This window comes from Patagioenas fasciata, chromosome 12 (assembly GCF_037038585.1).
Source record: "Patagioenas fasciata isolate bPatFas1 chromosome 12, bPatFas1.hap1, whole genome shotgun sequence".
In the NCBI taxonomy this organism is placed as follows: Eukaryota; Metazoa; Chordata; class Aves; order Columbiformes; family Columbidae; genus Patagioenas; species Patagioenas fasciata.
In genome coordinates this window covers 14,379,159-14,405,406 of record NC_092531.1, presented here as the reverse complement: position 1 = coordinate 14,405,406, position 26,248 = coordinate 14,379,159, and the positions used below count along the sequence as shown (strand labels likewise).

The 26,248-nt window shown below is 48.9% G+C and overlaps 1 protein-coding gene across 2 annotated transcripts in view; it reads right to left on the bottom strand.

Annotated features, from left to right (window-relative positions):
* Nucleotides 1-515: 515 nt before the first annotated feature.
* Nucleotides 516-26,248, bottom strand: part of ITGA11 (integrin subunit alpha 11) — a 47,639-nt gene continuing 21,906 nt past the window's right edge. Inside the window, exons 3-29 of one of the 2 annotated variants that reach the window (XM_071813940.1) lie at nucleotides 25,739-25,830; nucleotides 25,272-25,386; nucleotides 23,686-23,813; nucleotides 22,875-23,023; nucleotides 21,728-21,872; nucleotides 21,054-21,219; nucleotides 19,961-20,031; nucleotides 18,973-19,117; nucleotides 17,066-17,214; nucleotides 16,624-16,764; nucleotides 15,757-15,960; nucleotides 14,936-15,066; nucleotides 14,118-14,284; nucleotides 13,079-13,221; nucleotides 11,418-11,528; nucleotides 11,103-11,188; nucleotides 9,653-9,860; nucleotides 8,162-8,260; nucleotides 6,724-6,800; nucleotides 5,990-6,079; nucleotides 4,660-4,750; nucleotides 4,440-4,553; nucleotides 3,530-3,616; nucleotides 3,192-3,302; nucleotides 2,544-2,639; nucleotides 2,072-2,185; nucleotides 516-1,508 (exon numbers count right to left, since the gene is read on the bottom strand). In XM_071813940.1, the coding sequence (XP_071670041.1) occupies nucleotides 1,437-1,508; nucleotides 2,072-2,185; nucleotides 2,544-2,639; nucleotides 3,192-3,302; nucleotides 3,530-3,616; nucleotides 4,440-4,553; nucleotides 4,660-4,750; nucleotides 5,990-6,079; nucleotides 6,724-6,800; nucleotides 8,162-8,260; nucleotides 9,653-9,860; nucleotides 11,103-11,188; nucleotides 11,418-11,528; nucleotides 13,079-13,221; nucleotides 14,118-14,284; nucleotides 14,936-15,066; nucleotides 15,757-15,960; nucleotides 16,624-16,764; nucleotides 17,066-17,214; nucleotides 18,973-19,117; nucleotides 19,961-20,031; nucleotides 21,054-21,219; nucleotides 21,728-21,872; nucleotides 22,875-23,023; nucleotides 23,686-23,813; nucleotides 25,272-25,386; nucleotides 25,739-25,830 (3,302 nt within the window). In that variant the 3' untranslated portion in view covers nucleotides 516-1,436. The remainder of the gene's footprint in view (nucleotides 1,509-2,071; nucleotides 2,186-2,543; nucleotides 2,640-3,191; nucleotides 3,303-3,529; nucleotides 3,617-4,439; nucleotides 4,554-4,659; nucleotides 4,751-5,989; nucleotides 6,080-6,723; nucleotides 6,801-8,161; nucleotides 8,261-9,652; nucleotides 9,861-11,102; nucleotides 11,189-11,417; nucleotides 11,529-13,078; nucleotides 13,222-14,117; nucleotides 14,285-14,935; nucleotides 15,067-15,756; nucleotides 15,961-16,623; nucleotides 16,765-17,065; nucleotides 17,215-18,972; nucleotides 19,118-19,960; nucleotides 20,032-21,053; nucleotides 21,220-21,727; nucleotides 21,873-22,874; nucleotides 23,024-23,685; nucleotides 23,814-25,271; nucleotides 25,387-25,738; nucleotides 25,831-26,248) is intronic. The other variant, XM_065847280.2, reaches the window with a different exon arrangement.

Sequence of the window (26,248 nt, the reverse complement as noted above, 5' to 3'; positions counted from 1 at the left end):
GGACATATAGACACATTAAAAATAAAGAGAGAGAACATCATAAATGACACACACGTGCAACACCCTTACATGTGGCTCTGTGGCCAGACAGCAGCAGGAGAGCACTCGCCTTCCCCTTTGGACAGCACCAAGGCACGAGCTGCTTTTGAGCAAAACCTTTGAAAAGCAGTTAGTTAATTTTTTCCCCTAGGAATAAAACATTGGCAAGATGCTGTCAGTAGTCCCAGTGCAGCCTGCTGATGTGCTTTCTACCTAAAATGGGTGGATGAGGACGAGGGAGGAAAATAAATCTGCAAAATGTGTTTTCTCCCAGGCCGTGGGAGCACTGGCAGTGTGCGCATCGCCCTGGACTTGTTCCGCCTGACAGTATCTCTTCAAAAATGGGTGGCAAAAAACGTGCATCCCACAATAAATAAATGAAGGAAAAGGTGCAAGCCCCGTCCTGCACTGTGTCCTGGAGAAGAGTGGAAACCCTGCTGTGGAAGGGGGTTAACACAGAAGGGGAACAGAGGCAATTCATTTTTAAAATACTGTATTTTTAATTCTTAAAAAATACTAGGACAGTATTTAACAAACTTCATTACACATCCGGTGGACATATGCTTTCTTTTTTTCATCCATAAAATTAATATTAGCATAAATAATTCTGTTATGCAAAAAGAAAGATTTTTGTCAAACAGCACCGATGATCCGGTTTCGCGTGACACCGAGTATGTACAGTTATAATACATGTGCGGACATTTGCTGGGCACAAGCTCTTCGAAACTGCTCAGTTTGGAGAAAACACTTCAAACTGGTTTTTGATATTTTTTTTTTTGAATTCTTTTTCTCCTTTGCTTAAACAGGTGAGTATTTTTAAAATAAGTATGTACAGCTGGACACTGGAGATTTGCATTAAGGTGCTTTAATTTGCTATCATTTGTATTCAGTGCATTGAGAAGGCAGCAAATTAAAAATCTCCACCCAATTACTCTGGATAATGAATGCAACGCAGTTTGAGAGCTGTGGCCAGCAACACCCGGGGCTTTGCTACAGCTCAACCAAAATGAGCAATCCTCTTCTTTTTTTTCTTTAAGGATATTATTTTTTAAAGTTTTTTTTGCAACCCATACTTGGCCCCATGTTATGGGACACACGGTTTTGGTGCTCTCCCCGCATCCTGGTGCCGCTGCCCCCTCCTTGCAAACCCAGTTTGAATCTCTTCACGCTGTGGTGTGGGACCACGAGTCAGGGTTGGGGATTTTGGTACCTGTAGATTTTGGGGTATTTTTTTGGCTTTTGGACCTGTCTCGGTGGTTTCACACAAAGGGGTGTCCTCTTGTCGCGATGCAGACCTGAGTGCAGCACCCAGATCCCTCGGGGTGAACCTCTGCACCAGCACCGGCCAGGGCTGGGGGGGCTGGGGGTGTCAGAGGGACGCGGTGGCCCCGGTGGTGTCACTCCAGCCCCTGGGCGCTCCGCTCCCGCTCCGCCGCTCGCCTGCGGCTCTCGCTTTTGAAAAATCCAAGCTGTAGGGATGGAGGAGGAAAAAGAAAGAAAAGAGAAAATGAAAGAAAGAAAAAGAGAAAGAAAAAGAAAAAGAAAAAGAAAAAGAAAAAGAAAAAGAAAAAGAAAAAGAAAAAGAAAGAAAAATAAAAAGGAAAAGAGAAGAAGAGAGAAAAAAGAAGAAAAAAGAAAAAATACAAAAATAAAAAGAAAAAAGAAAAAAGAGAAAGGAACAAAGAAAAATAAAAAAGGAAAAAACAAAAGAGCAAAAAGGAAAAATAAAAAAGAAGAAAAGAGAAAAAATAAAGAGAGGAAAAATGAAAAGACAAAAAAGAAAAGAGCAAAAAGAAGAAAAGGGGAAAAGGAAAGAGAAAAAAAAAGAGAAAAAAGAAACCCCCACCATTAATTCAATATCTTTCTTTTAATGGGATATTGCCAGGAGGTTTAGGCCCTGAATGTAAATAATATGGACCCAGAAAGAGGTTAAAGGAGCTTTTTGTGACTCCTGGTGGTGCCAAAGGGGCTTGTGGGGGTGTGGACACAGAGCCGGGGCTGGGGGTCTCCGCGCACACGGCGTCTCTCTCACCTTCCAGAGCGCCAGGACCAGCAGTGCCAGGAGCAGGAGCCCCCCCAGGGTGCTCCCGAGGATGATCCAGATGGGGATTTGCGACTCCTCCGGCTTGGAGATCTCGAATGTTATCTGCGAGGAAAAAACCATCCGAATATCAATATTGTGCTGCTGGGTGTGAGAGTCGGGTGGGCAGGAACAGAGGGGATGCGGGGACAGTGCGATGAGGTTGACGCTGCGTGTCCCCCACTTTGGGACGATGCTGGGAAAGGTGCCCACTCCACACACGCGATTCTGCTCAGGTTTTCCCTGCTGAGCCCCACAGTGCTGGGACTGGAGCTGCTGGGCTCCGGCCACAGCTGCACCAAATTGCTCTGGGCTCTGCAGGTCGCTCCAGCCTCAGGGTTTTTTCCCACTGGGGTCAGAGTGGGGTGTCGCAGCATCCCCAAACCTGCTGGGTCCACATGTGACTGTCCTGCCCGGGGCTCACCTGGCGGCTGGGGTCTTCCTCGCGGAAGATGAAGGGGCTCCCGAAGCTTCGCTGGAGAGCGGCATTCGTGGTGAGCTTCAGTGACTTGAACTTCAGCTGCGCAAGGAGATGCTGGACGTGAGCATCAGACATGGGGTAGGACCCAGTGTCCTGACCAGGTGCACCCCCCCATGGCTTTGCTCCCCAACACGGCTTTGCATCCACCCCAGGAATGCTGTTCACAGCACCCATGGGGGACAATGATGCAGGTCAAGTAGTGAGGGTGGCTAAATTGCAGCAAAAAATGTCTGCTTGAGATTAGATTTCCCACAGAATCATAGAATGTTCTGAGTTGGAAGGGACCCACAAGGATCATCAAGTCCAACTCCTGTCCCTGCATATGACAGCTCCACACAGAATCACAAAATGTCAGGGATTGGAAGGGACCTTGAAAGATCATCTAGTCCAATCCCCCTGCTGGAGCAGGAACACCCAGATGATCATGAACACCATGATGAGGTGCTGTGAGGGATGTTGGATGCACACGCTGGTAGAATTAGTAGGATTTGAAAATCAAAATCACCGGAGAGGGAAAAAGCCCAAGAGGTTTTCATGATTCCTTTGGTGGATTTCACTTCAAAAGTGTATGTCTGCTGTGGGAGGACTTACTGCTTTCAGAGACTTCATCCACAGATTGCCACGCAAGTGCAAGTTCATCTCCTCGTTGGGGGCTAGTTTCACATTGCAGTTGATGGAAATGACGTCGGAGTTGCTATGGTTCTGCAAGGGGAGAAGTTTATGGAGCATCACTGCTGAGAAGGGGATAAAACCCTTCCTGCCACACAGTGAAGGGAGCGAGACCCAGACCCCAGTGGAGGAGCCACACACCCGTTCTCCCCATCACCATTGGGGCATCCCCATCCTGGGGGGCTTCTCCCTTTTTTGGTGGCCACCTGGGGCAACAGAGCTCAGCCCGGGGCCAGGATCAGGCCCATGGGGACACGTACCAGGTGGAGGGTGCGGGACAGGTCCTCTTCAGCTGGTGTCCCCCGGTAGTCGGTGGAGTTTCCCCAAATGTTGCAGGTTGTGTTCTCCTGCAGGAGAAGCTGATGAGTCCCAAGAATGTGGACGAGGACCATGGCAGCCACTTCCTCGCCTCCTGGCCCGTGCTCAGCACCCATCCTGGTGGAATCGGGGAGGGTTCCAGCACCCCCCGGCTTTGCTGGTGCTAGGGGCTGAGCTGGGGTCACTTTGCGATGGAGCTGCCATGGCTGCACCACTGGGCTGGAGGAGGTCCTGGCCCAAAAAAAGCCCAGCATCCTAATTTAATTAATTAATTCCTGTGTTTTGTGCCTCTCCCCCAGCAAATTCAGCCTGGTAGAGACCCCCAGGCAGGGTGCTGGGGTGGCACAGGTGACTTTGCCAGAGCTGCAGTACGAAAGAACTCCACTGAAACCAAACCTGGCCCTTGACATGCTGTCTCCTCTGCCCAGCTCTTTCCATCCACCACCAGGACGAGACTCTCACATGGCTGCAGGGGCAGCGGGGGGCTCGGGGTGTCCAGGGGTTTCAGGGTGCCCCAGGTCTGCTCCCAGCCCTCTTCCCTCAAACCCATATTTTGCCCCAGGCACAGTTGAAGCTTTCAAGACCCTCAAGAATCCATCACATACTAGAGGGAGGTCTAGCTCAGAGAAATATTTGGACTGAACCCTTTGGCCATCACCATTTTCCATGTTTCCAGCCAAGTGAATGCAAAAGGGAGAAGCCCGGGCAAGAGCCAAGATAATCTGTGCAGGTGTGAGCATGGGGAGGGGGGTTTGCAAAAGGATGAGGGGATCCTTTGTGGAGCGTCTGCACCCCCAACCCTGGCCCAGAAGGGACCCACATACTCAATGAGGGTGAAACCCCCTCCCCTACCTGGTCCACCAGGAACTGGGTCAGGAGCAGGAGGCGGTTGCCCGCCCGGGTGGCCACGGGGATGGTGAGCTTGATGGTCACCCCCTCCACGGGAAAGAAGCCCAGGTTCTGCAGCTGTGAGGACAGAGGACAGGGATATGCCGCGATGCCAGTGGGATGGGGACAAGCAGGGTGACCATGGCACATTCCACCTCCGGCGTGGTTTAAACCCCCTCCTTACCTTGAAGGTGCAATGGAAGGGGGGGCCGATGCTGTCGTATCTCTCCAGGGAGCTGTTCGACCTGATTTCATAGTAATCCAGGCTTGACGATCTGTCATGACAAGTGGGGACAAGTCGTGAGGGGTCTCAGAGCAAACAGAGCAAGGAGCAGCCCCACGCCCAGCTGCCTCCAGACTCCCAGGAGAAGACTTTCCGTCTGGCCCCATTTTGGATGGAAACCATCACCTGGCTCCACCTTGAATGAAAAGACAGGGGATTTTCACACTATTCTGCTTCTGTGGTATTTTCCCTTTTTCTGTAGAATTTTTCTCGCCTTTTTATTATAACAGACATATCCAAGGCCCTGGTCAGTGGTTTCAACGTCACATATAAATCTGGGGAGTTGAATCATGTCTCTGTTTCGCAGCTGGAGAGAATGAGAAGGAACCAGAGGCATCCCAGGGGTGCCCATGGGATCCAGACTGGGAGCACTGGGATGGGACATATGCTCGCAGGTGTCACAACACAGGGCATGTGGCCCAAACCCCTTTGAAGTTATTCCCCTTTTCCCCCTTGCCAAGGTGCCCAAATTTGAATTTTTGGTGCTGTTACTTTTCCTCCAAGTTCTCCCTTTTCCTGTAAGGGTGATTCTGACATTTGTTAAATTGAGAATCCTCTTGTTCCCCATAAATTCTAAGTATTAAAGTAGCTTTATTTTCAGTGCCCCACTGCCTCTGGTGGGAAAAAAAAATTACTGAAGATCTCAAAAATCTGCTAAGAATTACAACAATCTGTGCCAGGGAATGTTCTTCTGGGGTCCACTTTTTTTTTTTAATAATCAGGTTAATAAATTATCATCTGTGTCTTAGTTCCCCACTCTTCTTGGACCAAGGACACTCTGCTTTAGTTACAGTTGGTGCCCAAACCCTTCCACACACATCCCAGCACAGCTTCTGGTGAGACCATTTTTTATTGCAATGGCTCCCAGCCCAGACACTGGCTAGTAACACATGTTATGAGCATTATTACCTACAATAAGTACTTTTTCCTCTTAAAAAAATACATTCAAATATTCTCTCACACCTATTTAATAACACTTGTGCGTTTAACCATTATGAAAGCACAGCACCTCATTGCTCTTTGCTGTTGATTTTTATAGGGACCCACTGAGCGGGATGCGCCTGATTTTATGGTTCCTTCAGCCCTTTCTTTAAGCTGATTCCCCTAATTAAAGCTGAGTTTTCACTGAGCTCTGTTTGAAGGCAGCTCCTGTGGGACCAGCACTGGTTTTCCCAGACACCCTGCAAGATGTGTCCCCCCCAAAAGCTGTGTCCCCTCCCAAAACACCCACCTGGTGAAGAGCAGGTCGACTTCGTACTTCAGGTGAAAATTGAGGTGGGCAATGTTGTCCTCCTTGGTGCTCTCTTTCTCCTCGCTGTCGCTGAAACGGCAGTGGGACAAGCAGGGGGAGAGGTGAGAGTTGGCTCCTCTCTGATTTTTTGGGGAGTCATAGGAAGCAGGTGGTGAAGGGCTGAACTTTCTCTTTTTTGGCCAAAGTGTAAAGAGAAGCAATTTTCTTCTGTAACTTTTATTAGCCCAAAGCCATAGAAGTAGATCATTTGGAGAGGGTTTTCACACCCAGCAGCCTTAAAATGAATCCTTATCTGCTCTAATAATTGATGAAAATTAAAAAAAAATCCTAATGAGTTTTCACTTGTCTGTCAGAAAACTTTACCTGTGCAGGGCAAGTGAGTGAGAAGAATTTTGTAAAGCTGCCAGGAGTTATGTTTCCTGAGAGCGTTTGCAGTTGTGAAGGTGGGTAAGAAAGCAGCAGTGACTGGAGCCTCTGGCAGTGACTGCAGAGCCACCACATACACCAAAAAATGGTGGATATAAATATATTGATAAATAAAAATAATCTGGTTTGTGAATGCAGGGCTGTGTATTCTCTAATAACCCATGGCAATCAGATTTCCTTGTGTTTATTCCCCAAGTAAAGCACCTGCAGCTATGGAAGAAGGAAATCCAATGTGAGCAGGCAATGTCCTGTCAACCTTGCAAACAAGGGATGAAGGAACCACAAACCTGTTGGCGATCAAGTAGATCTCCATACTTTGAAGGAAAATCGACTTGCTGAATTCAAAATCCAGACGAAAAGCTACCTGTGGGGGTTGGAAACAGATTGGAGAAAGCATTAGGGGGAAAAAAACCCGAAACAGCAGAAATTGAGAGCATCCCCCTGATCCCACTGGGAGATGCTCCCTTGGCTTTCCAGGGAGAGAAGAGGCCACGCTGGGGATTTGCAGGATTGACTCTCAGCCCTGCACAATGTGGGTTGTTTTTTTTTTTGCTTTTTCTCTGAGATTGGAAGAGAAACCCTCCGGGGGATCTGCAGCGAGAGGCCGCTCGCTCCCATCTGCGGCACGGGGTCGGCTGGCGGGGGAAGGCAGCCGGAGAGAGGCCAACAACAATAAAATGTGATAAATGTCACATCTGTGGCAATGACCTCAAACTGTCTGGGACTGCACAGCTGAGGATAATATTAAAGCTCCTGCTGCCTCTTGGGCCAAACTTTCATTTCCAGCTTGTCTTTGTCTTGGCAGGACCTGGACTACCTGATGCCACGCAGATGCATTCCCAGCCCCCGTAGGTCATGGGGAGCCGAGCTGCTGTGCTCTCGTGGATGGCCACAGGCATCTGAGAGTGCTTTTTTGGGAGCTTTAAATTCTTAGTGAGGTGCCTGGAGCTCATCCCTCATTTTCAAGCTTCTGACAAGGAAAAGCTTCAGACAGACACGGTGGTTGGAAAAATTTTTCCCCTTAGATCCCGTTTTCCCATGGGGATGCAGGACGAGATTTCACAAGATGACCCTGGTGAGTGAGGTCCTGCTCTGCCCATGGCATCTCCTCGCTTTTCCCTGATGTTGCATATAACATTTGCAAAGGGATTTATGGCACCTAAAAAAATGATGCTGGGGTTACAGCCAGCGCTGGAAACAGTGGTGAGCTGGGGTCTGGATGGTGCCACCAGCCCGAGGTGCTTGAACAGGCTCAAAGGAGGGTCCAAAGGGACTCTGGGAGTTGAGAGCAAAGAAAACCTGTCAGGCAGGGAAAGGTGCCTCGTGCTGCAAGGAGGGAGCTCAGGAAAGTCACCAGCAGTGGTTTGAAGCTAACTTTAAATGGCCTCAAAGAAATGGAGTCAAATTCTTTGACTCTTAGGAGCTGGCTTTGATTTTGGTGCATCAAGACAGCATCTCAACCACACCAGCTCCCCTAATGCACCTTCCAAACCCCAACAACAGACAGAGAAAGGGAGGAAACCAAACATTTATATTTAAAAATCCTGTTCAAAGCCACCCAGCCCAAAGATGGATGGATGCAGCCCTGTGGCCATGCTGGGGGCAGAGGGGTCCCAACCTGTGGGTGATGCCTCTCTTGAGTGGGAGGGAGTAGAACCATAGAATAGTTTGGATTGGAAGGGACTTTCAAAGGTCATCTAGTCCCCCTAAGTTATCCAGCTGTACCTTGGCCTTGGCGCGGAAGAACGGGTAGCTGACGTTGCACACCTTCTTGTTGGGGTTCTTGTCTTCAGTCATGCAGTCGATGTTGATGTCTGTGTCATCCTAAAATAGGACATGAAGTGTCCATGACACTGGGCACTAGCCCCATGATCTGACTCTTTATGAAAGCAGCAAAAATACCTGTGGGGCTCAAAACAGGCTTTGACTTTTGGAAAAAAACGTCCAACCAAACCAAGCGACCAACCAACACTTCTTGCTGCAGGCTGGGAATCCTGCCTCTGCAGCTGAATTTCTAGGACCATTCCTGGAGAGGGACATTTCTAGCAACTGGCTTCCAGATTTCTGATTTAAATCCTCCTTAGAAATTTAACTACAGCAGTGAATGAACAAACTTGGTTATTCTTGGCACTATAGCCAGGAAGAAGAATATTTTTTCTGTAATAAGAAGTCACAGAGAAGTATCAAGAGATAACAAGAACTATAATATTATTCTGCCTGGCCACTAGCTGAAACATCTCACCACCAGCCACAGGGAAAATGCCTTGACAGCCATCATCAACAACCTGGAGCTTTCTCTCACTTGTCTTACGTGGCTGTGGACTTTCCGGGGCCACAGCTACTTTTTATTTGTGTCTCTGTATTGCCTCTGACACAAACATACATCCCCTCTGGTTGGCAATTTGCTTATTTATAAAGAGCAGCAGCCAGGATCCCATCAACAGCCTGATGCTTCTATAACCAGCTGCAGATATTTCCTGCTGCCACCACTGAGTGGTATTTCCCGTTACCGAGCACCGAGGGGTTTTTCCCCTCACTTAATTGGGAGTAATCTCTCAGAAAGGGCATTTTTTTTCTTATTTTGTGGGCAGCGTGCCCCACAATTTTCCCTTGGCACGGCTTGTAGAAAAACAAAGGCAGGACATGGGATCTGCGGGTGGGTATGAAGTCATTGGGGAATAAGTCGGGGCTCAGCAGCGTCAGCAGATTTCCCAAACCTTGATGGGACAAGAGAGGAATGGCACCAAGATGAGTGAGTGGTGGTGGGGGGAAATATTGGGGAGGGTCCCCATGGCACAGGGACAGGCTCATCCAGGGGACAGAAGTAGCATTGCCTAGCTCGATGCTGAGCTGTGGCCACATTCCCGTTATCAGCCCATACTTCCAGGAGTTATATCTCGGCTGCAAAAATTCATCCCTGACGGGAATTTGGCCATGTGCAGCAAGTATTTTTAAACTACTGGAGTAGAAAAAATAAAGAGGGAAATAATTTCATCTGCATTTGACCTTATTTCAGGCTCTTGAAATTCAAGTGTTTTTGTACTTCCAAAATAAAGAGCTGAAAGGGCTGTAAGTGCTTAGAAACTAAGTCCATAAACATGTCTGATTTATGAGGGACGGAGACGCTTTTGGGCTCTGGATTAGGACGCAGCTTTCTCATCCGGCCAGGATTAGAAGAGTCTCTGGAAACCCTCAGATCTCCCCCGGCAACCTCACCTTGGGGATCAAGCTGGCGAACTGGAGGTTTCTGGAGAAGGAGATGTTGAGGACAGTGCTGTAGGCGTTTTCACCCCGGTTCTCCAGCGCCGCCTCCACGGCCACCCTCCTCCTGCTGCTCTCGATGATGAAGACAGGACTGTCAAAGGAGAGGCTGAAGGCTGAGCAGTCCGGTGGTGGCCTCCGCAGTGCCCGCCGGCAGAACTCCCTGCAGAGGAGGGAAGGGAAGGAGGGAAGAAGGGGAACAAGTCAAAAAAGGAAAAAAAGGAAAAAAAGGGAAAAAAAAGGAAAAAAGGAAAAAAAGGGAAAAAAAAGGAAAAAAGGAAAAAAGGAAAAAAGGAAAAAAGGAAAAAAGGAAAAAAGGAAAAAAGGGAAAAAGGGAAAAAGGGAAAAAGGGAAAAAGGGAAAAAGGGAAAAAAAAGGGAAAAAAAGGGAAAAAAAAGGGAAAAAAAAGGGAAAAAAAAGGGAAAAAAAAGGGAAAAAAGGAAAGGGAAAAAGGAAAATGTAGGATGGTGCCACCTTTGGTGCCACCTTTGGAGCCACCTTCTGGCTCTGCCAGCAGGGCAGCCAGGGCACTGGTTTGAAGGAATAGCTCAATTCCAACAAGTCACCTCAAAAGTGGTTTTCTCAGCAGAAATCAACTCCATATCAGTTACTCTCGCAGGACACAATCCCCTCCCCAACTGATGCCACCAGGAAGGCTCCTCGGGCTTCAGGAGGAACCAGACTGGAGGTCTGGCACCCTGGTAGACCATGGCATCTGCCCGTGGTTATTCACAGGACTCCAGCTACTAAGATCCATAAATAATGCCCCACCTACAGCTCACTTCAACCTCCCGCAGAGCGGCCCAGCCAGGACTGGTCATGCTCTGGGTCACAGCCTTGGGACCAAGAGCTTTACAGGAGACAGAGCAATAAATGCTGAATTACGGGACACAAGTAATCCCCAGGTAGCAGCACTGGCCCTGAGCCCACTACTGTTGGTGGAAGAAAGAGGTTCAGGCTCCTGTGCTCATAAAAAACCTTTCAAAGCTCTCTAAGCAATCAGATGTAGCATATAATTATTTCTGCTGAGTGAGTCAGGCTTATAATTGCCAAGTGGGTAATGCCAGCAATTTATCCCCCCCTGTTATTTACTGATTTGTCTCCCTGGGACTCATCACCATGGCATCAAATATTAGTTGTTTTGTGGATTCCCTGAAAAACCACCAATTCATTCCAGGCGGGGAGCAGGAGGAGGCTCCGAGACCCGCTGTGAGAGAAGGTGCCGAAAAGCATCTCATGGGGATGCTGAATGGACCTTGTGGTGATGTTGGGTGAACTTCATGGTGATGCGGGATGAAGGGCCAGCTGTGATGCCAGTGTGTATGGAGCATGGGTTGGGACTGGGTTTTGGAGCCCCTCTGGTTTGTGATACTGGCTGGGAGTATGATCTGGGTGAGCTACTCACATGGCACTGGGTACATCACTTTTGGCGTCCAGGACCAGGTCAGGGACGCAGTGCTCATCCTCATTGCACCCATTCCAGAAAGGGACCTAAGGGGGACAACAAGAGCAGCTCAGTGACACTTTGCACCACAAGTTATACTCCAAGAAGAAGGGACACAAGCGGTGATTCCAGACTGCACTGGATACAAATGTGTTGCTATCACAGGAGGGACCAGGGATTACAGCCCCGAGGTTAAGAAGCAAATGATAAAAAGAAGAGATAAATATGCTGAATGCCTGATAAAAGGCGCCCTGGGACGTGGGCGCTGCTACCTACCGAGACCTTGAGTGAGGTGGGCCAGCCGTCATCCAGCATGGGACCATTCTCAGGGTGCTCCAGCTCGTAGTCGATGGAGAATGTCACCGGCTTCACGTAATCAGCTGTGTCCTGCGAGGGACAGAAAGCAGTGCTGAGAAGGACAGAGCCCATGGATGGGCAGCTGCATCAGAGAGAAAGGTAAAGCGGAACAGGCATGTGTGATTATTTTATGAAATAAAAGCTTTGTAGTCTAGCATACTTGGTGTGTGATCATCCTGTCTTCTCCAGCTAACCCTTCCCGAGGGAAAGGGACAACCTGAGCTCCATGGTGCTGCACAACACCCATCCACACCTGCATGCCTGACAGGGTGGGAAATGCTTCACTCTGGAGATGCTGGGCCCAAAAAATGGATGCTCCAGGGGCAAGCTGTCCCCAGGTCAGAATCCTGGACGGGGACAGAGATGCCCTGCAGCCCCTACATGGGGCTTGTCCACCCAGTAAAAAGCTGCACCTTTCCTGCAGCTCTGTGAGCTCTTTGCATGCATTGTTCCAGCCATACAGGGTGCAGTTTGATGCTCTGGAGTGAGATGCTTCTCCGGCTAAATCACAAGCTCCAGATTCAAATTTCCCAAAAGTTCACGGCAGTTCAGGCCAGCACTTGGGGCTGGGCCAGTCTGGCAGCTCGGTCCTCCCTGGCCACTGCAATATTCTCATCATTTGCTGGGAATGTTTGATTTTGGCCAGGTTTGTGCATCAGCTGTTCCCTGTGAGCAGTGCAGAGGGTTTCTCCAGCTTCTGCACCCAAAGAAGGGGACCCTGATGGTCAGAGGGGTGCAGAGAGTGCGAACAACAAGGACTGGCATGGAGGAATTTGGTTCCTGATGGAAAAATGAGTTTTCACCAATTATGGAGCAGGAGAAGCAGCCTGACCTGAGCGTACAGAGTGCACGCCCTCCCTGAGGGCACGGTCAGCGGCTCACGGAAAGGAGCCCAGCGCAGGCTGGGGCTGCGATGAAGTCAGTGCTTGGGGATCCAGCAGCTGCTGTGTGCGGGCAGCTCCATCCCTGACCATAGAATCACAGAACCATTTAGGCTGGAAGAGACCTTCAAAATAATGAAATCCAACTGTTAACCCACCCCTGGCACTACCCCATGTCCCTGAGAACCTCATCTTCTCGTCTGTTCAACCTCTCCAGGGATGGTGACTCCACCACTGCCCTGGGCAGCCTGTTCCAATGCCTGACAGCCCTTTCCAGGAAGAAATTGTTCCCAAGATTCAACCTCAACCTCCCCTGGTGCAACTTGAGGCCGTTTCCTCTGGTCCTGGTGCTTGTTCCTGGGGAGCAGAACCCGACGCCCCCTGGCTCCAAGCTCCTTTCAGGCAGTTCAGAGATCAGAAGGTCTCCCCTCAGCTCCTGTTCTCCAGGTTGAACCCCCCAGGTCCCTCAGCCACTCCCATCACACTTGTACTCCAGCCCCTTCCCCAGCTCTGTTGCCCACATCAATCCCAGCATGAAGAAACGTGGGCTGGGGGATAATTCTCATTTCCAGCCCCATGAAGCCATTGGGGTGCATTGCTGTTTTGTGTAAGCTGGAGAGCATCTTTCCTTGGGCAGTTTGGTCCCCTCCGTGAGCTGACAGAGGACGACACCCCATCCTTGTCCTCCTTCTCACTCACCAGGACATGGAACCGGAGCCGGTCGCAATGCTCCTGCCCACCAAGCAGCACCAGCCCCTTTTGCGTGTGCCGTTCACTGCTCTCGTCCAGGTGCGCCCGTGGCGTGTACCTGCGCTCATCGATGGTGGCATTGTACCGCAGCGCTGGAGGGAGAACAGTGACAGGCACACTCACTACATGGCAACACCGGGTCAAAAAATTGGCTTTTGTGCACTCAACTCTCTATTGTCCTACTAGGAGAAGCATGGGAGTGAGCAATCTAAGGGAAAATCAGGTTATAGTTATTGCTACTGGTTTTGTAGAATCATAGAATAGGAAATCTCGGTCAGCTTTTTGTCCTGCAAGCTCTGCAATGACAGCGGTTAGAAGGAAAACATTTGATAGCACAAATCAAAATTCTTGCTTTTCCTTTGGCTTTGCTTAGGAACCCATTTGCTGCCGAGTTGCAGGAGGTTGAGCTGCTGTTGCTCCCTCCGGCTCCAGCTGAGTCACGGGCATCCGCCGGGTAGATCTGGGGTCACTGCAACATGCTTAATAGAAGATCTGCCAATAATTTCAGAGAGATTCCCAAGGGTATTGGGGAAAAATGCACATCTGGTCAGCAGATGTGTTGTGCCCCTGCAGTGGGGAGGATGAATGAGATCTGTGGGACGTGGTCTGAGCACGTCCTTTCCTGCCCTGCTGGCTGGGGAGATGGTGGTGACATCCCTGTCACAAGTACCATGGCAAGGGAAGCTGCAGGAGAGCTTGGCCCCAGGGCACAGGGGAGAAAAGAGGTCAAACATGGGTCAGGTTGTGTCCTTGGGGTGTCTCTTGGCAAATGCTTAATGGCAGAGCCACTGTCCCAGCTACATCACCCAGGACAGGGACAAATTTGTGGGAAAAAAGGGATGTGGCAGATGACAACATGCACTCCTCACACCATGCCAAGCTCCTCGATGGTTTTTCTTGGCAGAAGCTGGGTGCTCCCTCGGGGCTGGAGACCTAAATAATGCCTGAATTGGGTTTTTTTTTTTGCATGAGCCACTGTGCCACTTACCCACGCTGGCCGTCTGGAAGTGAGCCGAGAGGAAGACAGCAGTGAAGCAGATGAAGGCCGACATGCAGGTGGCATCCTTCCCATTCCGCTTGCAGTCCTTGGTGAAGATGTTGATTTTGACGGGCTCAAAGCGGATGCTGGCATTGATCTGGACCACACTGCGGGACCTGTGGGGACAGCAGGGGCTGGGAGATGTGCTGGGGCATGGGACACCTGCAGACATCTGCAGCAGCCTCCAAAAGTCTCCAGATTCACCCTTTTCACCCTTTTACCCAATATCAAGAAGGTGCTGAGGAAGACCAAAGGCTACCATGGCATGCCAACCTACTCTCAGTTCATCTATGTAGTATTTGAAGAATAAAATCTCTTGTGCATATTTGGCTCCTGCTAATGTCAGTGAAGTGGCTCAGCACCGAGAGCAGAATTTGGCCCCCTGAATGCACATAACATTTTCAAAGGCAAACCTCATCACTGCAGGGCACAGCTTCCCTCCATCCTCACAGCTTCAAGTGACTTTCTAAACATTAATCAATATTTGCAAATATTAAGTTGTTCTTATTAAATAATACAGAGGAAGCCTGGGCAAATCACCACAAATCAATCAGTTGGTCTGAGACTCTTGGTGAACTAATAATGAAATTCAAAGTAAAATTGACTCTGATCTCCTTCTAGGGTCCAACTTCATTGAAATCGTATCGCCCTGCTGGACAGGGGATCATAATTGTGGGAAAATTGTTGGGAGATCAGTTTTTCCCTGAAAAACATGATATTGCAATGCACTTTGGGCAGAGGAAAGTCCCGAATGAGATGCAGCTAACCATAGCAGCACGGCGTTCCCCAGAGAGCCGACGGCCAAGTCCACAAGCCCGTCTTCATTCAGGTCCAGCTGCCCATGGATGCTGCATCCAAAATACATCAGACCCGGCACGAGGTCGGCAGCCGCTATCCGCTGAAAAGCAAAGGGGAGAATCCAGATGTGTTTCCAGCAGGAGCATCCCTGACTGCCAAGGAGGGGTTCACCACCCCACCCTCCCCCGTGCTACTGATGATGCCCCTTTCCAAGCGATTGCATCCAAGATAATTTTCCAGGGAATGTGAGCAGTTCAGAGACACAATCCAGAGATTTCTGCTGAATTTACTCTGCACTGCTACCATTTCTGACAAGTGTAAGAAATCCATTGCACTGAGTGCTAAGCATTGCCCCTAATTTCAAGCATGTCTTTCATACCTTATGTTTGCTTTGTCTTGGCCACCTTGTGGGAGAAAATATCCATCAATAATAATAAACAACACAATCCTGCATATGAATTTATTATAGAATCATAGAATCATCTTGTTTAGAAGAGAACCTCAATATCATCAATTCAATCATAATCCAACTCTAGCACTAAGCCATGTCCCTAAGAAACTCGTCTATGGGCCTTTTAAACCCCTCCAGGGATGGTGACTCCACCACTGCCCTGGACAGCCTGTTCCACTGCTTCGCTACCCTTTCTGGGAAGAATTTTTTCCTAATATCCAGTCTGAACCTTCCCTGGTACAACTTGAGGCCATTATGCTCTATCTGTCCTTAAAATGGGCACAAATGACTTTTATTCTAATGAAGGATTAGGACAACCAAAGCACCCAGTGGCTATACCTGCTTGTACTTCTTCAGGATGGTCTCTTTGAAGCCGAGGTAGATATAGATCGCTCCTTGGTGCTCGTCCTCCAAAGGTGCCCCGACGACAAGGTCGTTGTAAGAGTCCTGGTTGAGGTCAGGCACGGCGGCAATGCAGGAGCCGAAGCGGGAGTTCTGGTAGCTCTGCAGATCGATCAGAGCACCGCTGGAAACGAAGAGGTTCTGCTGGGCCAGCCAGAGAAAAGGGAAAAAAAACCCAAAAACCATCATCAGCAAGCCTGGCAAGAGGAGAAAATCCTCAAAGGTGACCAAATGAGATGCAGTGATGTGCAAGGAATGACATGAGAGCCCTCCTGGGACTGCAGGACTTTCTGCTCCGCACGTTCTTGGGAATGAATGAGCCCCACACCAGCTTTGCCTCCTTTTATAGTAGCCTACATAAGTAATTGCATTAAAAGTTATGCTTTAGATATGGGGGTTCTTGCTGCTCTGGGCAGGCCCCGTGGCCTTGAGTACAGAGCACAACCTGCTTGCTGTCCCGCACAACTCTGGAACCTGAGGGATTTGGCTCAGAAACTGCATTTTGAGCCAGATTTGAGGGAAACAGGGAAGCTGGTCCTGCCCCACAGCGCTGCTGGGTGCCAGGGAAGGGGAGAGGGGTGGCACATGTCCCATCTGTGCCCTGAAGCAATGGTGGAAGAACTGACCTCACTGCTCCCCACAGCCCCAGGCAGAAGGGTGCCCTTGGTTTGGTGGGAGGCAAAATGGATGGGGAGTCTGCACAGCCCAAACCCACCCCAGGGAGGTGACACAGCTCCTGTGCTAGCACTCAAACATCCCAACTCCTGCGGCATCCCCATCTCACCCCACGGTGCTGCCCTGTACCTGACGCAGGGTGTAGACATAGACCTTGCCCCTCTCCCTGCTCTCGCTGAAGTACATGGGTGCTCCCACCAGCAAAACATCGGTGACACCATCGCCGTTGACGTCGAGGGAGTTGATCTCACTGCCATAGTAGGAGCCGATCTGGAGGAGGTTTAGGAGGGGGTGGGATGGGAGCAAGGACCCCAGTGTGCAGGGGCACTGCCACCCTCCCTGGCGGGGGTCACAGGGATATTCCGAGCCCCATCCCTGCTACAGCATCGTGATTTGGAGGTGCAGGCCCAGCGACAGCCAGGGCACCCCCAGCTGCCTGTGGATGCATCACACTGCTCAACTATTCGAACAGAACAATTTGCAAAATGAAGAGTGAGAATTTATGGAGGACCACATGCACCAGGTTCAAAAATCCCTGCAGTATCCTTGACAGCGTATGCCCTAGCATTACCTGTTCCCCTTTCAGTGCCTGGTGGATGGTGAGGTTTTGGTTGTTGTGCATGCTGAAAATGATGACTTTCCCAGTGTGATTGAACCTGGGTGCTCCCGCAACATAAATCCGCTCGTGCTTGGTGGATATGACGGAGGAGACGGTGTAACCTGGAAGGGAGACGGGCACAGAGTGAGCACAGCCAAGCTGCTCCCAGCCTGGTGCTCTGCTTCCCATTAGCCCTCACAGCTGCTGACACAAATCTGGCCACCTCCCGGATTGGGAAACTAGAAACACAGATTTCTTCAAAGATAAAGTCGTTCAAATAAACCTCAGCGCCCTGGCCCTGGACTTTGGGCGGCTTGCTCAGGTCCTACCTACACCATGAGCAGTGCAGCTGCACCAGAAGTTTTGGCACTGCCTAACACAGTCAGCAAATCCTGTGCAAAATTTTTCTTCCACAGAATGCAAGCCCAATTCCCAGCCCGATAAGTGTTTTACTTCATGGCTCACACCAAATTAAACAAACATGAGTGATGTGCATGCACTGGGAGGCTGCGGCACCCGCTGCTCCGCTCCTCCGAGACCTCAGCATCACCGCGGCTGAAACCAAGCGTGAAAGACTTTGCTGATGCTTGACGTGAACGTTCCCAGGTCAATAAAAGCCCCAAATCCATCAAAACCACTGCTCCTGAGTCCTTGTGGAAATAACCCTGCATAAGCAAATGACTCTGCACAATCCCTCTTTTCTACCCAGATGGGCTATTTTCTGTGCTGGGGTCACCGACATCACACGTTGCACACTGGGATGCAGCACTTGCCGCTGGTTGCAGATGGGCTTATGTAGGAATATAACACTGAGGCCACAGAACCCCATCTTTTACACTCAGCTCCAGGTTTCTGCACACTCACAGTCAGTTTTAAATGCTACTTAAATTATTAGAAACTCAAAGCACAGCCAACAGTGAAGCTGGATCAGATCACTCAGGGTCACATCCAGTTGAATTTTGAGTATCTCCAGGGATTACCAGGGATCACAGACCGCTTTCCCAGGGTGAATAAATATTCCCCTCCATGGAGGATATTCCTAAGCCAAGCATCAGCTTTGAAATGCCCAGGTCCCAGCGCTGGGTGAGCCAGGCTGCTCTGCAGCACGATGCACCAGCATTTTCCTTAATGTTTCTGTTTTGGTTTGTTTGTTTTTTTTTTTTTTTTTGTTTTTTTTTTTTTAAATGGAGGCAATGGGAAAGCCAGAGCCCAGCTGAGTTCCCACATACTGTCACGGGAACCCCTGGCACCGTTGCAGCCACCCCTACTCCAGACACTCACAGCTGAGCCCGGGGGACACTCTGCTGTCACCCCAAGAGGTGACCCACATGTCCAGGAGCCATTTGTGTCCCCACCGGAGGGAAGAGCCCCGACACACCATGGGTGACCCCACAACATCCCACCCCCTCCCTGCCACGGCGCAGCTCAGCCTGGCACGCACATCGCTGGAGAGGCTTCATTTTGCAAACCAGGCTGATATTTTTACTCCCAGGCTTCAACGGCCGCACATGGAACGGATTAACCCAGCAGGTATTTCCTCCCTAGGCATAAAATTTCATCAGTGCTTTTTAAACCATTCCAGTAAGTGCTGTAGATGACCCCAGGCAGAGCTATTTCTGCATTTAAATAATTTTTGTGCTGCACACTATGCTCGGCACTGGACCCTTCCCAGCTGAGGATGCTCACATATGCTGCATCCCCGAGCAAGAGGCAACATGGGTCTCGTACAGATGGGACCTCGCAAACCGTCGGGCACAGTACCGCCTACACTGCCAGTGCTGGCTGCTGTTAGTCATTTGAGAAATATGTTGTGCTTCCTATTATTAAGCATAAAATAATGAATTCAGGCCTGGCAGCAGAGCCTCATCCGGCTTTCTTACCTAAATATGCTCCGTGATTTTTCAGCTCCTCTGGGAACTCCTGCAGATAGGATTCCCGCAGGGGAATGACCTTCCCACTGCTGGTTTCCTTCAGGACAGCTCCATTCCAGTCGTAGGCACCCACTGCCCCCAGCAAGATCCCGTCCTGCATGAGAGTGGGACTGGTTTTAGGGTATTTCTTGCCAATTCAGCCCCTTGCTGCTTGTACGGGCAAAGTTGATTCATGCTGAGATGGATGAGGGGACCTGACTGGCTGTTTTTGTGTGAGAAAACATGTGGGGTCCCGAAAAGCCCAGATCTTGGACTGTCTACTGCTTGGAGGCTGCAGAGTGCAGAAGGAAAAAACAGCAGATGGTCTCTCCCAGAAATCACACGTTTTATGGAAAAAGGGGAGGAATGTCACAAATGGAAAATAAAAGGAAAATAAAAAAGAAAAAAAAAGGAAGAAAACAAAAAGGAGGAAAAAAGAAGGAAAAAAGGAGGAAAAAGGAGAAAAGGAGAAAAAAGAAAGAGGAAAAGTGAAGGGAAGGAAAGGGAAGGGAAGAAGAAAGAAAAAAGCAAAGGAAAGAAAAAAAGGAAAAAAAAAGAAAATAAAAAGAAAAAAAATCAAGCAAACCATTCTCCAAAGCACACCTGGAAAGACAGAGATTTTCAAACACACTGGAATGACATTTCTGCCCCACTCATATCCTTTCACCATGCTTTCCCTCCCCAGGGAAAGCTTGAGCAGAAATTCCTGCTGCTTTTGGGTCAGACCTGCCAGCCCGCAGAGCCTGTGGCTGGGAGGGGACTCAGCACCCTGTGCATCCCACCACCAGCAGCAACAACACTTTTTTCCTCATGCTCGTGATAGCAATTTAACTTCATGGTTAATAACTTGCCCAAAATGTCCATCTTACCACCTGCAGCTGCTGGTGATGGTAAAAAACCTGGAGCACCCGCTTGCACAGACAGGAGCAAAAAAAACCCAACACATTTACTCTCTTACTTCCACAACATGCGATGAAAATCCGGTCTGGGACATTTCCAGGCCAAAGGAAATTTCATTCTTGTTGGTTCCTTTAAAAAAAATTAAAATAAAAAAAAAGGGAATTAGTATTTAATGAAGAGCTTTACTTTCCTGAAGGAGCTGGATGGGTTGGGGTGGGATGAGCATCCACCTCACCTGGGGCACAAAGGGCCCAATTTCCCACAAATGAGCTTGTTTTTCCCTAAATCACCATGATTACACAAACTTGTGCTGCTAATAGGTGCTGGGAGCTCTGCCCTGCTGTGGTTCTCCTCTACCCTAGCTGTGCAGTCACACAAAAATGTGGATTTAGAGGATTTTGTGTCATGATAGCAACTGAGTGACGCTTCTCACCCAGGGAAGTTTTCTTTCACTGAGAAGCATTGGGCAGGATGGACCGAGGTAACTGACAAACTGGTGGGGAGTTTGTGAGCTGGTTTGACCAAAATTTCCCCAAATCCTGAGATGCTTAATTTTTAGCAAAAACCCTCCATTTCTGTTTGAGTTGTTCCTCCCAGGATGTGTTTTTCCTATGATATTTAGATAAATTTAGTTTTGAAGGTCAACAAACTTGTCACAAGGTAGTGAGAAGCACCGTCATTTAGAAAAAAACCAAACATTTCCTGATATTTAATTCCTGCCAATAAACTAAAAAACCTCACATTATTCCTATAACCCACAATGTCCCTGGCAATCAGTGTGGGGTTTTTTGCCTGTTTATAGCCCGACTGGGTTTGGATGGACCCGAATGACCCCCATGCCAAATTTCAAAGGTTTGCTATTAGTGACAGAGCTACCACAGCAAATACCAGGGGCCAGGATGAGGGGTGACCTTTGGAGGAGAAAGGATTTGTGCTCTTGGTGCTTGAGGGGTGCAAACCACTCAAAATAATGACATTTCTTTGTATATGAAGGTAGTCCGAGTATGCTTTTTGGTTCTATGTCGAATAGATTTTAGGGAAACTCTTGGTGTGACCTGTTCAAAATCACTAAACTGAGGACTGAGGGAATATCTGAAACATCTCTCTGCATCTTGGCTGCCTGGGACGTGTCAGGGAGGATCATCACTCACCTTCCAAGCTAAATATCCTTTCACCCAGGGCATCCACGATGTCTTTGAGTGCTGCTTCGTCTGTGACGTTAAAGAAATGCTTGTCATCAGGGTCACTTGCTATGAATTTTATCTCGTTCAAAAAGGCTTCGGGATTGATTCCTCTTCTGTTATAATAACCCAAGACCTAGGTTTGAAATCAAAATGCAAGACTCAGGGATTTGCATGTGATAGAATCAGAGAATCATTTTGGTTGGAAGAGACCCTCAAGGTCAATGAGTCCAACTGTTAACCCACCCCGGCACTACACCATGTCCCTGAGAACCTCATCTCCGCGTCTGTTCAACCCCTCCAGGGATGGTGACTCCACCACTGCCGTGGGCAGCCTGTTCCAATGCCCCACAGCCCTTTGGGGAAGAAATTGTTCCCAAGATCCAACCTCAGCCTCCCCTGGTGCAACTTGAGGCCGTTTCCTCTGCTACTGGTGCTTGTTTCTTGGGAGCAGAGCCCGACCCCCTCTGGCTCCAAGCTCCTTTCAGTCAGTTCAGAGATCAGAAGGTCTCCCCTCAGCTCCTGTTCTCCAGGCTGAACCCCCGAGGTCTCTCAGCCGCTCCCATCACACTTGTATTCTAGTTCCTTCCCCAGATCCATTGCCACCTCCATTCACTGACGAAAGGTCCCATCCCCCCACTTACCGCTACTGCATATCTGGTGACATTGTCCTTCTCACTGTCCTCAATCACCTTCTCCAGGTCTGGGCTGTCATGCGACTCTCCATCTGTGATGACAATCATTACTCTCTTTGCCCCTTTCCGGCCACCTTTCTGAAACGCTTCCGAGCTGCAATTGAAGAGATGCCCTGGGCTGCTCAGCCTCGCCGGGGGGGGTCACAGCTCCCACCGCCCCACGGTCCCCAAAACCACCACAGCTGCTGAGACTTGCGTCTCATTGCACACATCCTAAAGTTCTGAGGCATCTTTGGTGTGCTGCCAGCCCCTGGGGAGGTGCCATCGGTATGGGACTCTCAGGGAAACATTTTAGGGCTCTAAAAAAGAATTTTTCCACTGATGGAGTGGGCTTCTTGCAGGAGAGGAGCCTGTAATTCAGCAAAATGCCCTAAATCTGCAGCAGGAATAATGGTCATGCTGTGGCAAAAAATTGAAGGAGCAGGGACTTGTCCCAGATAATCACAGAATCATTTTGGTTGGAAAAGACCCTCAAGATCATCAAGTCCAACCATTCCTCACCCCTGGCACTGCCCCATGTCCCTGAGAACCTCATCTCCACGTCTGTTCAACCCCTCCAGGGATGGTGACTCCACCACTGCCCTGGGCAGCCTGTTCCAATGCCCGACAGCCCTTTGGGGAAGAAATTGTTCCCCAGATCCAACCTCAACCTCCCCTGGTGCAACCTGAGGCTGTTTCCTCTGCTCCTGGTTCCTATCTGTTGGATAACAGAGATGGAGCTGTGGGTCGGGGCTGTACCGATCTCCGAGGTACGTGACGGGTCTGCGAAAGAGCTACAGTGCCTGGGGCAGTTGTGGGGTCACTTTTGGGGGCTGAGAGCTCAGCTTTGGCTGCTTTCAGGATGAGAATGCATTTTCACAGTCTCCCTCTGCAACCTCCTTCTGGTCCAACTGCAACTGAGAATGGGGCAGATTTGCAAAGAATTGTTTGTAAAGCACCAATTAAGGACTGAGCCTTTTTGCAACATCATTTTTAACCTGGTGGTATCCCCTGCTTTCTAAGCATCAAGGAAAAGTGAAGGAGGAGAGAGGAAAGAAAAACACACAGTGATTTAAAATTTGTTATCAGGAGGAATGGGAAGGTGAATGATTTTTACCGAGCAAACTCTATCCCATAGGCTGTCCTGGTTTCTGTACCTCCTCTTTGCTCTATGTGACTGGCAGCTGCTACCACATCTTTTACAGACCTGTAGTCATTTAAATGGAACTCATGGACGACATCTTCTCCGTACTGAACAACTCCAACCTGGGGATTAAAGGAATATCACAAAGGACACCAGCAAGTTATAGCAAGAGCCTGTGACATGATCATGCTTTCTCAACCACACAAAACCAGTGAAAATCAATTGCTCTGTCCAGATTTGCTCCAGTTTTCCCCTATGGGACTGTTGAAAATGCTGGATTTTATTTCTCTTCTCTGCCAGCTCTCCCCCCTGCCCTCCCATAATGGGTTGGGGTGATGCAGATGTGCTGTGTCCCAGTGCAGACCCACAGCATCGCTAGATAGGACCACATGGGGGTTATTTGTGTAAATCACCGAGGATGTCCTTGCACAAACACCTGCCGAAATTTGCCCACAATTACTGATAGTATGAGGATGGAGAGCTCTTCACAGCTGCAACAAGCTGCCTCTGCACAGGGCAATATTTCTGTATTTCCACAATTTCATCCTCCCCATGCCCAGTAAAGAGGTAGGATGCTGCTCTGTCCATAACTCATTTAGGGACATTAATGTGAGCATTATTTCCATTGGCCTGGCTTTAAAATCCAGACATGGATAGTCTGTTTTCGAAAAGCACAGTGCCAAATTACAGCATATTGGCATAAAATGTTGAAAACAGCCCCGCAGGCATGGCCAGGGGTCTCGGCACACAGGGGGTGGGACACACGAGTTGTGCAGGGGCTTACTTGTATCTGGCCGGGGCCGATATAAAATTTTTTCAAGATGTTTATCAGGAAGTGCTGAACTTCAACCCAAGGATATATGCTGTTTGATCCATCCAGGACTATGATTATGTCCATGTAAGTCTGGCATCCTGTGAAAACACACAGCGTGTTATTGAAAAGACCTTGGCAATGCTCTCAAAGGGGAGATTTACAGCTTCATTTCTCACAGTCAGGTACTTGCTCTTATGATTTGTTTGAAAAAAAAAAAAAAGGTCTTATTTCAATAATTCATGAAGACCCTTCGGCTTTAATAAGGGAGAGAAGCCACAAGCATCCTGTCTGCTGAGGAAAGAATGGATAACTTTCTAAGAATAACACTCAGTGATACCTTTTCTGATTCAGATTTGGACCTTTATTTGGTCTAATATAGCTGCATATTTCAAAGGATCCACCCGCCACTGCTCCCGCCAAGCGATGCTTCACCCCGAGTCACTTCTCAGCCCTGCCTCTACTAGCCATATAATACAATCTGGGCATTTCCTCCCCTTCCTGTTAAATCCTCAGTGATGATGCAGCCAAAAACCCCAGTGAGGACCCCAGGACTCAGCTCCACAGTACAAGCTGCCAAGGACTTAGGCAGTCGACTGGTTTTCAGTGGGGAAAATTGCTCAGCATCACCTCTCTGTCTTGCTTATATTTTAAAATATTATTTATAAAATATACAGAAACCCAGAAGATACTGAATTTTCCAGTGACAGATATTTACTGGTTGTTTTTTTCACCTTCTGTAGGCATTTATGTGTCTCACCACCTCCATCCCCTGCTCACCCCAGGACCAAACCCAACCCTCTGCATCTCACCCACTAAATGATAAAACTCTGATCATTAACCACCTTGTCTCTAAAAAAAGCAACTACCCATTTGCAGCGAGAGCTAAAAGCATCTACTGGCTGCAAAGAGAGAAGTGACACTGAGAACTGGGTGATGGGCTCTTCCTTTGCCACCTCTGCATCCCAAAAGTCCGTTTTCCTGTGCCCTGCTCTATGCCGTGAGAATTAACTGACACCAAATGGGTGATGGAGCTGGGGCATCGCTGTGCCTGTGCCCAACTTGGGCAAGGAGCTCTGGGAGCCCCAAGGGTGCAGGACAGGCTTCTGCAATTTTTTACCATCTCCAGGAAAGCCAGGAAGCTTATTTAACACTTTAAAATAAAATCACGCATCCAAACTTACAAATTTGGGCCAAAATATTCAACTTCGAGTGAATGAGCTCTTTGTTTTGTGTGGCCCAGTTCTGAGTTCTTTCCCTATTTTGCCTTCCTAGCTGTGCTGATAAAATATTCTGGATACTTTTATTTCTGGTTTTGGAAGAATAAGATATTTTTTGTCTTCCCTGGGTGTCAGTCAAAAGGAAAATGTTTACCAGATGTCTGTGTACGTAACCCACTTTGAATCACTTCCCTGCAACCATTTCCTCTGCTCTCTTGCCTTCTGCTTAAACACTGACATCGCTTTGTTTTCTCAATGGGACTGAAGAGATTAGAGAACAGAAATTCCCTCTGACTTCAAAGCCAGGGTTAGAGCTGCAGGGCAGATTGTTTCTCATACTCTGCAGAGCCGGAGCCACCGTCTTGGAGAACCTGAAGTTGGAGTTGACGCGGGAGCACATGCCCGTGGTGTAGTAGGAGCTCCCGCACTCGTGGGACCAGAGAGGGCTGCAGGCCTGAGGGGTGGAAAATAAATCATATAATGCATATAAAACAAATAAATGGCCACTTCTCAATTGCTGCTTTGCAAGGTTGTCCTCTCCTTTGGCATCTTTTTCCCCATGGAAAGTGAGGTTTCTGAGCCCCACGGTGCATGCAGCATATGTATAAATACACAGAGCAGTGTATTTGCATGATATACTTGCATGTCGTTTTGCATGCTTTGTGCATGCATCTGGTTTTGCGTGCTTTTACATGTTTATGTACACGCATCTGGTTTTGCATACTTTTACACACTTATTTACATGCCCCTTGCAGTGACCCCCCCACACAGGGAGGCTGTGCTGAGCCGAAGCCCCCATTCCTCACCAGGAAGCTGTTGTCCTTGGGGTTGGTAGCCAGGCTGAGGCCAAGGCGCATGTTGTCCTTCCGCTCCGAGACGTTGGAAAGCGTTACCCGTCCTTCAGAGAGAGGATGCAGTTAGGGACAGCTGCCGGGCAGGGTTGCTGGGCACCCAGCCCACATCCCTGTGGTGCTGCCCGGCATCTCTGGAGCAAGAGGAAATGCCGCTGAACGCCAGAGGAGAGCTGTCCCTGCCTGCTTACACTGCAGACTTTGTGCTTTTGGATTTTTTTTTTTTTTTTGAAGCAGTTGTTAAGATAAGAATTGTTTGGGTTTTTTTCTTAGATGCCACAACAAAGAAACAAAAAATTCCCCTAGGGAGTGAAGCTGTGAGGCAGAGCATCTCTCACGCAGTCAATCTTTAGGAAGAAGGCCCTCTGAGCTGTCTAGCATATCATCTTTTATTGCTGGGCCAGCAGGCATTTAGCAGCTGATTTATCTTTGTTCATTGCTTTTGTTTCCCATGTCACAGACCAG